The following is a 14552-nucleotide window of genomic DNA, read 5'->3' as shown; positions in this document are numbered from 1 at the left end:
AAAATAAATACAATCCAGGGCCAGAGGACAGAAGGGCATTGCTCTTCCACCACACGGGACAGATCTGGGTCCGTCAGGGGCACCGAAAAGCATCCTCTTCACCGAGGCAAGAACCACCGAGCGTGTCGTTCGCTTTCTTGCAGAACGCCTCCCCGGCGGAGCAGCGGGGCGGGGGGTGCCCGGGGCCCAAGCCCCTCTCGCCGTGCGCGGGCACATGCCGCAGCCGCCGGCCAAGCGCCATGCGCCGGGCGCGGAGCCCCCACCGCGACCCCCGGCGGGGCCGGGCCGGGGCCGGCAGGGAGGCGGGCGGAGGGCGGAGGGCCGGGCCCCGGCGAGGACCCCCGAGGGAGGGGCTGCACTAAGGCGCGGGTGGGCGCCCGGAGCCGCCAGAGGGGCGCGGAGCCAGCGGAGCGGCGCGGCGGGGCCATGCCGGGGGCCGCCCCCGGAGCCCGCCGCCTCTGGCTCTGCGCGGCCGTGCTGGCGTGCCTGGCGGCGGCGAGGCCCCGCCAGCGAGGTAAGCGGCGCCGGGCCGGCACCGGGGGGAGAGCGGCTGCGGGCGGGGGATCGCCGCCGGCCGCTGAGGGGAGGGCGCGGGGGCGGGCGGCTGGCTGCTCCGGGCGGGCGGCGCAGGGAGGGCAGCGCTCGCCCCCAGTCTCGCCGGGGGCTGGCGCAGGCCCCGGGCCGGCAGCGCTCGCCGGGTCGGATGCTGGGCAGCGGCTCGGGGCCGGTCCCGCCCCGGTGCCCCCGGCTTTCCAGCCCGGTCGTTACACGGAGCTGTTCCCCCCGGAAGAGGCTTCGCTGCCTGCACGGGCAGCGCTGCGGCTGTGGCGGCACCTGCGGGGGGAGCCGCGCGGTGCGCAGCGCAGCGCAGGGCGGGTGGCGCGCCCGCTGCCCCGGCTGGGAGGGAGTGCGTGAGTGCCCCGGCTGGGAGGGAGTGCCCCGGCTGGGAGTGCACCGGCGCCCCTCGCCGGGCAGCGCTGCCAAACGCTGTGCAGAACCTCCGCAAAAGCCGTGTCTGCGTCGTTTCCGATTTCTGAGAGAAGTAACACATAAGGAGTCGGTAACAGCGTATTACATTGACAACTACTAGAAAATTTTCTATAAGCATCTATTTTACGGGTTTTTAAAGGTTACGCAGCTATTTACTGCCTTTACAAATCACCCCTGAGGGTGTGGACGTGAGTGGTTAAAAAACTATTTTAAGACCTGCTCAGATAAGGTTTGTAATAAAGACTGCTTAGTGTGTGCATGTTGATTTTGTTTTCTTCGTTGCGCCGTGTGTAGGAGTGTTCATGTGTCCAATTGCACTGCAATGCTGTCGTCACTATGCTCGTGATCGTGTTCTTTTATATGTCTCATCCAAGTAAATGGTATCTTTTAGGCAAATAGTTGCAGTAATTTTTTGCATTTTGCTTTAAAAGTGTTACCCTAAATAATTATTTCAGGATAGCTTCTTCCAAAAAGTGAACTTCTTTATGTTTCAGTATTTTGGAAGAATTTAAATCCACAGATGCACCTGAGCACTTCTATTAAATGCAGCCCTAGTTCTAATTTCTGCCTTGGGATGTTCATACGCCGCATCCTTGGCAGTCAGTAGATGCAAGAAAAAGCACGTTCAGGATCAGAGTGGGCGCTGACTGATGGCACTATTTGTTTATCTGTAGTCATTTGCCAGACCTTGGCCTTTGGGCAGCCGGAGATACAAATGGATAAGCTCTTGGTACTTGAGGAACTGAGCTGCCTGCCCTGCCACTCGGCCCTTGCCCACCTGTATTCTGCGAGTGGCTCCTTTTCCCGTCTCTACTCAGGGTTGCACCCAGCAGTCCTCAGTCCCTGACTGCTCCATAGTGCTGGAAACACTATGGACAGGTGGAAAATTATCGACTTCTCTCTGCACATGGATTGGAACAGAGATGTGAACAGGGAATTGAAAAGTCCTTCCTTTGTGGAACTTGTTTTCCACCTTGGTGACTCTGAGGCAGTCGTCAGGAGCCACTTCAATATCTCTTTGTGGAAAATGACCTCCTGTGTTGATTTCAAGAAACTCGTTGACTTTTGGTTAAGGTGTGGTGTTCAGAGTACTTGTTACCTGACCTACTTTGTGGTAGTCATGATACAAATCCCAATGTGTTGGCAGAGATTTTTTTTGTCTTTATCTCTCCCAGAAGGCTTGTCTTCTGGCAGAGAGCTATCCTTGTGTTTAAGATGTTGCAGAAGTCCAATTGTTTTCTGGCTTAGGATCACATTTCTCACTCTCTGGCAGGACCAAATAGGTCTTAGATGGATCCAGGCAAAGCTCACTGCATTAATCCCGAAGACGTTCAGGAAAAAGCAAATACAGCATCAAATTCTTCCTGGCATGTAGAGAGCCATATACAGTATATAGGGTGTCTGTGGAAGGAAGCACAGAATGTGATAAGTAAACTCAAATTCTAGAGAAACACCTGCGTATTTTCCCAAGACAGATTGCTTTTTCAGCAGACAGTATGTAGTGTCTGGACCTCCAAATAAAATGGGAGAGTTTCACTTTTTAGAAATAAGTCTCTCCTCATAGCCTGTCGTGTGTGTTTCCGCTAAGTTAAACCAGTGGTGCACTATCTACAAAGGAGGCTGAATTTCATGGTCTTAATTCTCAAGTATTCACTTGTGTATTATTTACTTAGAATTTTAGTATTCTAAGTATTTTAAATTGAAGTTATTAAATCACTAATACATTTGAAGGTCCAAAAAGAAGTAATTAAAAAGAATACTCCCATATATATGGAAAAAATTCTATCAAGAGTAATCATGCTTAAATGATAAATTCTGTTAAAACTAGCATGTTTTTTCCATTTTGTGTCAGAACATGTCAGAATATTTTGAGACTGTGGATGAAGTCAAGTCAACAGTAGCACATACATCTTCCCATACTTTAATGTTCCTGCTATACTAGGCAGAGTTGTTGGGTAAGCTTGCTCTATAGGTAAGCCTCCTTAGCACTTTCAAGTTATTAGACCCTGTTTTCAGTTCCTGATTTGACTGAATTGACTCATTGGGTTGAAAATTGCTGGGTATTAGACACAGGCAAAGCTTATCTGAAGCATTACGGCAAAACTGGTATTTGTCATTCTGAGAATGAAGTTTGAAAGAATGCTTATATCAACGTTGGTTTTTTAATACATTTTGAATAAGGATATAATGATTTCAGGGGAAGATTTAGCCAACTCCCCTCTTAAATGCCTGTGATTTGATCACATCTGGTCTGCAGGAGTAACTTTTTCACAGAGAACACAACATTCATTTCTTGTGTATGTGCCCATAAATATGACATTTCTATTTGTTTCTGGTGTTGCTAGAGTTAGTCAGCACATCAGTTACACTCAGATGTGTAATAAAATATTTTAATTTGTGTTATTGATGATGGCAGTTATTTTCAGTAGTCTTGCAGAATGGGTAAGGAAAAGAAAAAAAAATAATCAACCAGTGTTACGCAACATGAGGTTTTAGCATACTTCTGAAAAGGAAGAAAGAATACACAAAGAGCTGGGTGACATTTTAAAGTGATGTGCGTAATAGTAAGAAACTTATAATTTGATCTTTAGTAGGTTTTATAACCCTATTACAAGTGAGTACAGTCAGCTGTTTTAAAGATCTGTCAAATGATGATCTAAATAAACTGTGAAGGAAAAGAAAATAAAGATTTGTTTCATGTCTGCCTTGATTTATTAATGGAAAAGGTAACAGATATTAATAGTTTCAGGAATGATTTAGTTACAGTAGAGAAAACTGACAAGGGTGCTCTATGAAAGGGAGAATTCCAATAAAAAATAGAAGACAGGAGGAAACTTTTACCATGGTTCATAAACTGCTTGTGGTGTAGCTTGCTTAGAAAACATTTCAATAACACACATGGCTGACTTGTGATTCTTCAAGGGCTTTTCTTCAAATTCCAATGAAGGATAAATTCTCAATAAGGTCAACTTGTAGGGACACGAATAGCCTACAGGCTACTACTACAAGCAACTCAGAAGCACAGCGGTGGCACAGTCAATCACATTGACTTCCATCTGCCCTTAGAGGATAGAAGATAAAGCTATTGTTACCCGCCTGGGTAGCCTAAAGCCATATCAGATTAAATCTTGCGGTTTTGAAAGACTGCAGGATTCTTACACAGTGCTTGAAAGAGAGGAGGTCTATTCTTTCACTGGGGCATCTTCTCCATTTAAAGGAGGGCAGTTACCTGATTTTGAAACTGTTTTATAATTGTGGTAATTTGGACAATGACATTAAAAATGTGGAATATGGTGCATTATTGCAGGTTTTGAACCAATATATGTTTTTATAAGTGACATAATTACACCAGGCAAAATAACAGGACAAAAAACCTGGGAGCGAAACCTGAATATCAGAGTATTAATATTCAAAATGTAAGATTATAGAGCTTTGCTTACAGCTGCATTTTTAAAATTCATTAGTAGCATAGTAGAGGCAAGCATTAACTGTGTCATTTAATATAACCTGAAATTCTGTTCACAGTCAGCATCAGCTGGTATCCATTTTTAAAAGCAAGGTAGATGGATAGATACATTTTAAATGCCATTTATTTATAAACATTCTCCTACTTTTATTTTCCCCTACTTTCACTTCCCAAGCATTTTCCTGAGCAAGAAAATACTGAAGTATTTCAGTATTTCACTACGTTGCACACAAATATGCCATCATCCAGAGCTTCTATTGTCACTGTCTTTGACAGGAGTCATTTCAGTTGCCAGATCAGACTCAGAAATACTGGTATTTGCTACTTTATTTCTGAATGAGTCTCCATTTTTTTTAAAAAAAAAAAAAAGTCATAAAGACCTCTTCAGATTCTGATCCTGTGTTTTATCTATCATCCGTTTTGAGATTTATTTTCTTTTGAGGCCACATAGTCACCTAGATGTCCAAAAATGTGTTTGATAATTTGTATTTACTTTATTTAAAATTTAGCATCTGAGTCCTGCAAATTGACTTAAAATGTGTAGCTAAATACCTACCCATTTCCGGACACACTTTTGCTGTGATCTGCACATATACATGCAAACTGTATGCAGTTACTTCTCATCTGTTTGAGGGTTTTCTTAATCTCACGCATAGGAACCCTGTAAAGTGGTAGCCTATTTACAAAAGGCCTTTGGATAATACTTACTTATTTTGTGGTAAGATTTTGATCCTCTCATATATCTGACACCCCATTTTTAATCAGGTTGTTAGGTTTCATAAACATCAGTAGAACTAGAAAGTCAAAATCTGGAGAGAAAGTATAAACATATTCCTTGCCACTGTTTTTAGATCTAGAGTAAATGCCTGATGTGGTTATTACTTTGCATTTTTTGTCCACTTTAAGAAGTGGAAGTTTCCACATGATGAAGTCTTTTAAATTTAGAGTGTTAATATACCTATTTGTTGTTGCTAAGACTTCGGTATTTTTTTCAGTAAAAGTAGCTTCACATCATATTGCGATACATCCTTATTTTCCTATTAAAAATTCTCAACATCTTTTCTAACATACTTGTTAGGCATTCCATCTTGATACTCACAATACTCTTGTTCCACAGTTCTTGAATGCTCTCCTGGTGGACATCAGATCCTGCAGAGCCCTTACCGAAGCACTGAGTTTGATTCATCCCACCTCCAACAATCAGCTATTCAGGATTTAATATGTGACCATTCCCTAACACCAGGATGGTATCGCTTTTTGATTTTTGATAAGCCTGCTGAGATGCCAACCAAGTGTGTGGAGGTATTGTTACAACTAATTTTATTATGAGAAATACATATTTTTCTTCAGAATTTTTCAGTAGGATAGGTATAAAAAAAGAATACCGTTAGGGAGACTGATGTGGAGGAATACTGAGTACCTATTCTCTCTAAATACTTGAGTATATTAAAATGTGTTAGCTGGATAATTAAGTCTTAAGCATTGAAAATTGTATGCTGAGTGGGCAATAGGAGAGGATGATAAATTACATCCCTTTTAGAGTACTACCGTGTGTAGTCACTGTGCTAAAGAAGATTTTCCCAGTGGCAGTGTAGCAGGGATATAGTGTTGTAAAGCTGCAACTTTGTGACTGTCAGTCTGTTAGGAAGGCCATGTGAAAAAGGTATAAAGTCTTGCAGCCACATGCATCCAGTAATTGTGGAGCTTTTAAAGTGATTTCTGTTTGAGGGAAGAGATTACTTCAAAAATGACTTCAACTAACAGAGCTGACGATTAGTTGCCTTGTCATCTGCAGGTCCCCTAGGACACAAGAGTTACCTGCAAAATTTATACCTTAGACTTGTAATGCTTTATTTTGGAGTGCACCAGTATTGCTGTAATTGTAATATTCTAAGGAGATACAGCACTGTAGTTTCCCATTTTAAGACATATCCTTGGTTTCAAAAAAAAAAAAAAAAAGTAATGAGAATATTTTACCCGTGATTTTTCTAATGAATTGAAATTGCCTGGTCACAGTCTCTTTAAAAAGGAAAAAGAAAAGAAAAGCCCAACAACAAAACACTTTTAAAATAATACAAACAGTTAAAACATACTAATCAAGTGAAATTGAGTTTATAGCAGCCACTCTTGTTTTTAAAATTATTTATTTTATTTTTTATTAAATCTTTATAGCAGTGTAAAGTCACTGAAATACCTTTAATGTGCAGCTGAGTCAAAGGCTCACTGCAGGCTGTACTGCAGAGGCTACTGTTATCCAGGCTTTTATACTGCAAAAACCTAGCAAAATGTATGATTCCCAAAGAACTTGCTTTTCATTAGATTTAATACAAACAAATGAATTAACTAGTTGTATTTTTTTCGAAATGGATAATTTAATGCAAAGAACCAGCATGATAAACCAGGGGCGGGGGAAGTTTTTCAGAACAGAGGTTAGACAGGTTAGACTAGCAAAATACCCCCTCAGATTATCTAGGAAGCTTTTAGAAATCTGACAGAAGTTCCCGGTGCTTAGTAAATATTTGGTAAAAATAGGCTACCATCCTAACACAGAAGAGTTCAGGTGATTACAGTTGGAAAGAGATTGAATCAAAACTTCAGCAAATGAAACTTACGCAGTGACATATGCTTCTTTGCATCTGTTGACAAAACAGAGACATTTATTTTGAAATCTCAAAGTCAGAACATTAAAAGCAAACTAAAATGGATGTCTTCTTGTTTGGGAAGTTTCCTCCTTTCTTTCCCTTTAGGAGAACTTTTATTATAGCTATATTAATCCTTGTCAAAGATTCAGACTATCAAACAATCCATCTCGTTTCTGTCTACTTCTCATTAATTCTTTCTGGTGTATTGGTGGTGGGCTCAAGTATTCTAGATTAAGAGAGAAAAGTGTATTTTTGAGAAGAGTAATTGCTCAATAAGTCCGCAGTAGTCTTTAGACCTCTTGGTATACTTGTTTCACTATCAAGTTAAAGAAAGGAATACTTCAGGCGATGTATGAAGGAGAAGAGGTTCTCAAAATCTCACAATTTCAAATTTGTAATTTCATGTAAGTATTTTCTGAATGCTTGCTTTAACACACTGTGTTCTGTTCTTTCTCTTCAGTTTGCTTTCTGCAGCACGTGAAAGACAGGAGGTGATCTTTAACTCATTCTGGTAACCCATGAACCAGATTCCTTCTCTGTCTTCTTTTCTCAGGATTCATTTTTCTGTATCCAACTGGTAAATCTGGTGTCTACTAAATCAGACTTACACTTCGGTTACCACGATTGGTACTACTGTTGAGTTGTGACCTGTATGGCAGCGTTGTTTACCTGAAGACCTCACATAGGCACAGTGATGAGGGGTGAATGACTGTTCCCACTCCATAAGGAAAAGCACTGAACAAGGCTTTTGTTTGCCAGAGAGGGTACAACAGTCCTCTTAAATCACCCGTTGAATCAGCATGTCAATTACAGACGTTGTGAAACCCACTGCTTTGTGAACACCAAATGATTTAGGGTTGCTGTGTTTGTTACAGGGGATGCTACAAGCCTATCTATTTCTAAAGGTGGGGAATTGAAAGGCAGGGCTTTTCAGGTGTCTTGCATTTTCAGCTAGGGCTGCAAGTCGGTAACCTTGCATCATCTGGCCACATCTCAGAAGAAATCCAGGAGGTTAGATGAGCCTTCAGTCCATGTCAAAGGGCAAATAAAACGCGTCAGCTTTAGCACCTTCAGTTGATATTCCGTGTATGTATGTTCTGTGCTGTATTTGCTGTGCTCTGATAGCATTCACACAGTTACTGTAGGTTAATGGGTGTAGAGTAACTCACTAAGCCATAACAAAACTGTTAGCTTTTTGGGGCAAAACACTCAGGTGTGGCTCCCGGTTAAGCTCTTCAGGCACTAAATGATAGCCTGTCTTTAGAAACACAAATTCATTAGACTCAAAGAAGGATTTAGTCTCTTTTGTGTGTATTTGTATTCAACCTTGAGGAGGAAAGTAGGCAAGCCCTCAATTATACTATCTAAACTTGGCTAAAAGCTCATGCAGGAAGTTAATTGAATACATACCTACCTCCTGGCATTAAAGCACAGCAACAATTTGACATAGCATTAACCATTTTCTGATGTTTTTCTCTGGTGCTGAAGATGAATCATTGTGGTACTCAAGCCCCTGTCTGGTTGTCTCTGAGAGAGTCAGAATCCATGCCTCGACCTGGTGAGATGAAACAGTTAACAGCTTGTGCTACATGGCAGTTTTTCTTCAGCACTTCAAAAGACTGCTGTCTTTTCCGAATCCCTGTCAGTGTGAGAAACTGCGGAGATTTCTTTGTTTACTTACTGCAGCCCACCCAAGGATGCATGGGGTATTGTGCAGAAGGTGAGAAAATGTGTGCTCTAACTCATCTGTGTGTGTTTACAAGTGTGTTTCCCTGGTATTTGGCTGGGTGGAAATGCCTGGAAATAGTTACACAAGCTACAATTTCTTGCAGTCCTTACTTCTAATATTGATATGATAGAAAAATGGTTTGGTACGGTAAGGTGGGTTCCCACCACCCCTTTGTAACTTACATTTAGCGCTCAGCTGTTGTTCAGAGCCCAGAAACTTAAGAATTGGATTTTTCCATATAAAGAGGTGGGTATATAAGACACTTCTAGAAGTCAAAATTCAGAGTACCTGCAATGGCAGTTATACTCTCAGATACCCATTACTGAATATGCATAGAATTATGTCAGAGAAAATTTTCTTTAAGAACTTGACCAAAATATATTTATGTCATTAGGAATATTTTTCTCACTGTATCTCTTCTATCATTTTTCTGGAGAGTATACACATCGTTGCTAGAAGAATATTCAACATAGAAATGCTCTACTGATACACACTTTATTAGTGTTATAAGAACTGGAGTCCTTTTGCAGTGTCTGCTGTTGTCTTGGACCCTTGTGCTGCAAAAATGTGCTGGTGTTCACAGCTCAGAACTTCAGTACTTCATTGTTCATGCCAGATGTTTTAGATAAGTTGAGGAAGGCATGGTTAAATCCTTACAGTTATAAATACTGTGAAGTAATGACAAATTACTGTACTAAGAAATTCTTCTTAGCTCATGTACTGCACCACTACTAGCAATATTTTTCTACATCATCTACTGTATTATATGTACTGTCATATTCTCTATTACTGACTGCTTTCAAAGCAAAACTGTCAGTGGGTTTTCTGGTGCTTTATTGGCCCATGATTATACCGTTAGGTACAATTGTTCAGACATATTTTCCAAAGACTTACTGAAAGAAGAAAAATGCCAAAAATGGGACATTTCAGCATGTATGTGACTGAAGCAATGAAGAGCTCTTGCACTGTAGGACTTTGTATTTACTTTGGATGATGGTTCATGAAGAAAATAAAAATGAAGGATTAAAAAAAACTTACGTGGGGAGCTGGCATATTTTACTGCCTCAAAACAATGTAGACAAGAAACTTGTCTGGTTTGGCTCTGCTAAATACTGTGAATCTGAAGCATGTTTTAAGTTTAAAAGCCCTCTTTCAAGGTGGTGTTTACCTGCAAAGTGCACTGTACTCTTGTGCTGCTTTTTGTATCCAGGTTACCACATGTACTATGATTTCTTCATTAACACTTGATAGCTGTTAACATGTGATGCATATTTTCAAACAGTCTCTCTATGTGCTAAGGAATTAAATGTATCACTGAAGTATGGAACATCAGAATCTGCTCTTCATCGTTTTTGGTGAATGGGGTTTTCAGGGTTGCTGCTGCCTTTTTGACTTCATTTGAGTGGAGTGGCTAACCTCTTTCTACTCATGTTACAAATGCACTGGTATTTTCTTGTTTAATCAAAGTTCCACATTTTTTTTTAACACTAAAAGTACTAAACAATAGCAGTACACAAGCACTTTTTCTTAGGTCCTGTAGGAAAGATGATTTTTTCAAAGCTGATCCACACTGAATTTTGGCTGTCCAGGGTTACAGTTAATGAATAAGCATGCTTGTGTGGATTTGGGGAGTCAAATATATATATTCAAGAGAATAATTACTTTTCATTCACTAACATCTATAAATATTTGCTGGGTACATCTGCATAAAAGATGTAGAGGTGGCCAAATGTTTTATACCTTTTCTCCTAGGTATAGCACCTACCTGTGATTTCCAACAGAAGGCTTTGTATGGACTACTACCATAATTGTATATGGATCAGATTACAAGATTGTGTCTGTTCTGCTAATTTACACTTCAATTAACGTCTTCTGATATTTGATGTATTTTTAACATAAGGGCAGTAATCTAAGACCATTGGTCTCTGTGTGAGATACTCTGTCTCTTTGTGAAAATACAAATTAAGAACAATTTATAGTTGTTTCAGATGGAAAGCCAGAGACCTGTGATCCTGAGGGAATGGAAATTCAAGGTGTCTGTAGCAGTGAGTATTTTGGTTTTGATTTTCAAGATTTTCTGTGCATCTGTGACCCAATAATGTCAACATTTAGTCATATTCTGTTAAGAATAAAAACATGTTCATATGATCAACAGTATTGCATGGTCTGTTGCAAAATTAGCAGTTCGGAGGGAATTTCAGGGCTTGAATTACAAGAGTACTTTCTAAGCATAATGTTCAGAATAAGTACCAAAATGTTAAGGAGTAATTTTAATAATGCAGATGTACAGATTACTTTGATTCTTTGGGAGCAAAATATTAGATGAATCTACAAATCATACATTTGCTTATTCTAGTCCTTCCCCCCCCCCCCCCCCCCTTTACCCCTTTCTTTATAAGTAAATAAAATATTCTTCTGTCAGGCAAATTCCTTTGCATGTTGCTCTCTCCTGTCTGGTAAAATAATTAATTGTGTTTTATTCCCTTGGTTTTGGTTCCCGCCCTCTCCCTTCAGCACCTTCCTATTGGTTAGAATATAATCAAAGGCTGATAAAGAGTTTTTTCTCTTTTTAGTAATTAATAAAAAGAACATACACATTTTCTCTAATTTTGTAAGCAATAATGTAATATTTCTACAAAAAAGATAAATATTATTAGTGTATTAATTGGAAAAATATGTGTCAATGTAAGTCCATCTGATACTGGTTTTGCACAGAATAAAAAGCAAAACCCACACTTCTGTTTGACTAGGTAACCTGACTCCTACACCATCTCCATCTGTGTCACCACCACTACCAGCTGTTCCTGAAGTTGTAGCAGAGTTAATCAAAGGCAGCATTTACCTGAGGTGTACCTTTGGCGTTCCTTTTGCAAACAACTCAGTTGGATTCATTGTAACTTGGTCAAGACTTTCTCCTGAAGGTATCAAAGAAGAACTGAAACATGAAACAGCAGTTCATATGTTCTCACTTCTAGAACTAGATGGGATAAACGTCAGACTTGGAGACAGAGTATGTTAAAACTTAATTGTAATCTCTGTATCTTTGTAAACATCACTCAGTAGACACTAGCAGTTGTTAGAGATGGGGTTCCCGCACTTTGTTGTATAATTTTTCTTGGCAGAAGCATACTGCCTTTGTTGTTTACACCAACAGTAGCCATAAGAATGTGGACATACCACAGAGTATATCAGTAATTATCATTGCCTTTAAGGTTTTGAGACTGTTTGTTTCAGTACAGTATAGTGTGCCTCCAGAAGATAAGTGTTTATTCAGTTGCATCTTCTTCATCCTCTACTGTGATTTTGTTTGATATAGTAAATTTAAGAGGATTTTTGGATGCAGCTGCATCTAAGTGAGAGGCTGTAAGAACCAGAGGTTTTGAGAAGCTGTGTTGTTGTTTCATTAGATTTCTTTTCCCTGATTCAATAATAAGCTGCTGCTTGATGGTTTTGTCACTAAGATTGAATTTAAATGGTTTGATTTCCTCAAAATCAGAAGCAGTGAGAGTACCTGCATTAACTTCCATGGTAGCAGAGTCAAGATGTAGGCTTTTATGGTAACTTTCATAAGATTAAGCATTGGAAAACCAATACATTTTCTACCTGCATATACCAAAATACAGGTTAATTTTTCCTGGTCAGAATAAAAAAAACCAAAAAAGCACATGGCTGGTGTGCATGTGCATGTGTGTTCAAGCCAAAGCCAGACTGCTGGAATGGCTTATGGACAACAGCAATTGCTAATCCTCAAAAATCCTTTGGGGACTTTGTGAATAGTTGCCTGACAGTGTTTGCTCACAGTCAAAAGGAAAGGCACAGTAATAAACTACCTGCAGCTGCTATGAATCCTAGGTTTTCTCAGGATCTGAAATACTGCATGTGTGGTCAACACATCTCAAAAGGAAACTAAACAAAGGAAAAATACAAAACAAAAGCAAAACCACAGTGTCTAGTAGCATGGAGCTCGTTCAGTGGAGGGAAATCACAGTAAATTCTTCAGCTTGAAAACAAATATCCAGGCCCATAATACCAGGAAAAAAGTATAGTAAGAAGAAGAGGAGGAGGAGAAGGGGACAGTTGTTCTGCATAATCTGAGATCTAATGGTCACTCAACAAAATTAAAAGGCAAAAAATGTGAAATGGACAAATAGAAGTAAATAACATGTAATAAAGTATAGAATGCTTTTCCACAAGATGTTGTGGGGTGCAGAAATGCTGCAGATGGGATTTTTTAAATCCATGGAGGCTTAGGTGCTTGTTAAACGTTGGCCTTGAAGTCTCTGCACCACTGGTGGAGTATGCTAGGAAAAGGTCATAGGAGGCTCCATCTGGTTTTATGTTTTTCTTAAGCAGCACCACTGGCAACTGGTAACTTCTGGTGCAAACAGAAGTCTGGGTGTGATGAATCCATCAAACTGACCTATGATGGCTGGGTTTTGTCTTCACACAACCACTTCATATCAAGAACGTATTGTATTATGCTGGTTTTGCCCTACAGGTCTACTGTAGCAGTTCTGCTTTTTTCATGGAGAAGCCAGATATACAAAGCTCTTCCGTTGAGAGCAAGGAATTTTTTGCTGGCATCAAGGTAAATTTGAAAGAAAACTTAATGTTTTACTTTACATTGTGGTAGGAATCTTTCTGAGTATCACTGCAATAGTCAGTCCTCTGACTGGAAGGCACTCAAAATGTATTAGCTGTGGACAAATAGACCGTGTTGTTGGCTGCAGTGAAGTTTAATTTGCCAAAATGCAGAAGAGTCAAAGTTGTTTCTGTGCTCCCTGTGTACTTTGGGTGCAGGAAGGCTGAATCGGCAGCTGACACACAGAGTGGAAGCCTCAGTTTCCAGCAGCTAGCGTCAGCTCTGACTGGTGTGTGTAAACTGGGAGGGCCGCGGCTCAGACCTGAGCCCTGGCGCCATTGTCCATTGTGTTTAATTGCTGCTGCCTCATTTGACAGGATTTTGGTCTGTACCAGCAGGGTCTCCCAGCGTGTGGCTCAGCTGGTGGCCGGGCCAGGGTCTCTTCCCAGCTGGCCGTGGGGGTGAGGGAAGGGTGAGACCAACCAGGTCTGGTCTTAAAGAGGGAAACCAGGACATGGAGGCCAAGCTCCAAACCCATTTTAATTCCTGCTGTGGGTATAGCTATAGGGACCCATTTGCTGGCCAGAAAATGGACCCCAATACCGGAAAGACATACCGCATGTCATTACATGTTGGGAATAGTCCTGTTGACTTCAGGATTTGCCCTTCATGAAGTTAAGCCTGTGCTTATGTTTCTGCAGGGTCAGGGACCAGATTTATCTCATGCAAGTGCCAGTCTGTAGCGTATGCTGCAAAATGTGAATGCATTATTTTTTGTTTTCCTGCGAGGCTGCACTCAGGATTTTCCCCAACGTACAGTGCTTGGTTGTAGGCCTCTGTTACTGATCTCTAGTTGCACTTTTGATTATGCATCTGTGGTGAGCTGTGTTGTAAGTTTACAGAGAGGAATCCCAGGAGAAATACGGTGCTTCTGAATTCTTTTGGGACATTGTTGTCTGTAAGGTAGCCTCCCCCTCCATTCCCCCCAGACAATACACCAAGCTGTTTGTATTTTAGCTTCTAGAAGTTACCCAGAGGATACATTTTTGTGGTGTTAATGTGGTTTGCTAATTCTTACCTTTCTAGCTAGCCTTTACTCTTGCCTTTTCCTTATCCTTGCCACTTTTTCCCACCTTTTCAAGA

The 14552-nt window shown here is 40.8% G+C and overlaps 1 protein-coding gene across 2 annotated transcripts in view; it reads left to right on the top strand.

The window, feature by feature from the left end:
* The first annotated feature begins 381 nt into the window (after positions 1–381).
* The window catches only part of VWDE (von Willebrand factor D and EGF domains), a 44808-nt gene continuing 30637 nt past the window's right edge, over positions 382–14552 (top strand). The window contains exons 1-6 of one of the 2 annotated variants that reach the window (XM_055710049.1): positions 382–514; positions 5574–5758; positions 8587–8818; positions 10807–10872; positions 11578–11837; positions 13326–13415. In XM_055710049.1, coding sequence (XP_055566024.1) covers positions 427–514; positions 5574–5758; positions 8587–8818; positions 10807–10872; positions 11578–11837; positions 13326–13415 — 921 coding nt within the window. In that variant the 5' untranslated portion in view covers positions 382–426. Of the gene's footprint in view, positions 515–5573; positions 5759–6854; positions 8819–10806; positions 10873–11577; positions 11838–13325; positions 13416–14552 lie in introns of those variants that run through there. The other variant, XM_055710048.1, reaches the window with a different exon arrangement.

This window comes from Falco cherrug, chromosome 4, assembly GCF_023634085.1.
Source record: "Falco cherrug isolate bFalChe1 chromosome 4, bFalChe1.pri, whole genome shotgun sequence".
Classification (NCBI taxonomy): domain Eukaryota; kingdom Metazoa; phylum Chordata; class Aves; order Falconiformes; family Falconidae; genus Falco; species Falco cherrug.
The sequence above is the reverse complement of the archived record's forward strand: the minus strand, read 5'-3'. Positions and strand labels throughout refer to the sequence as shown.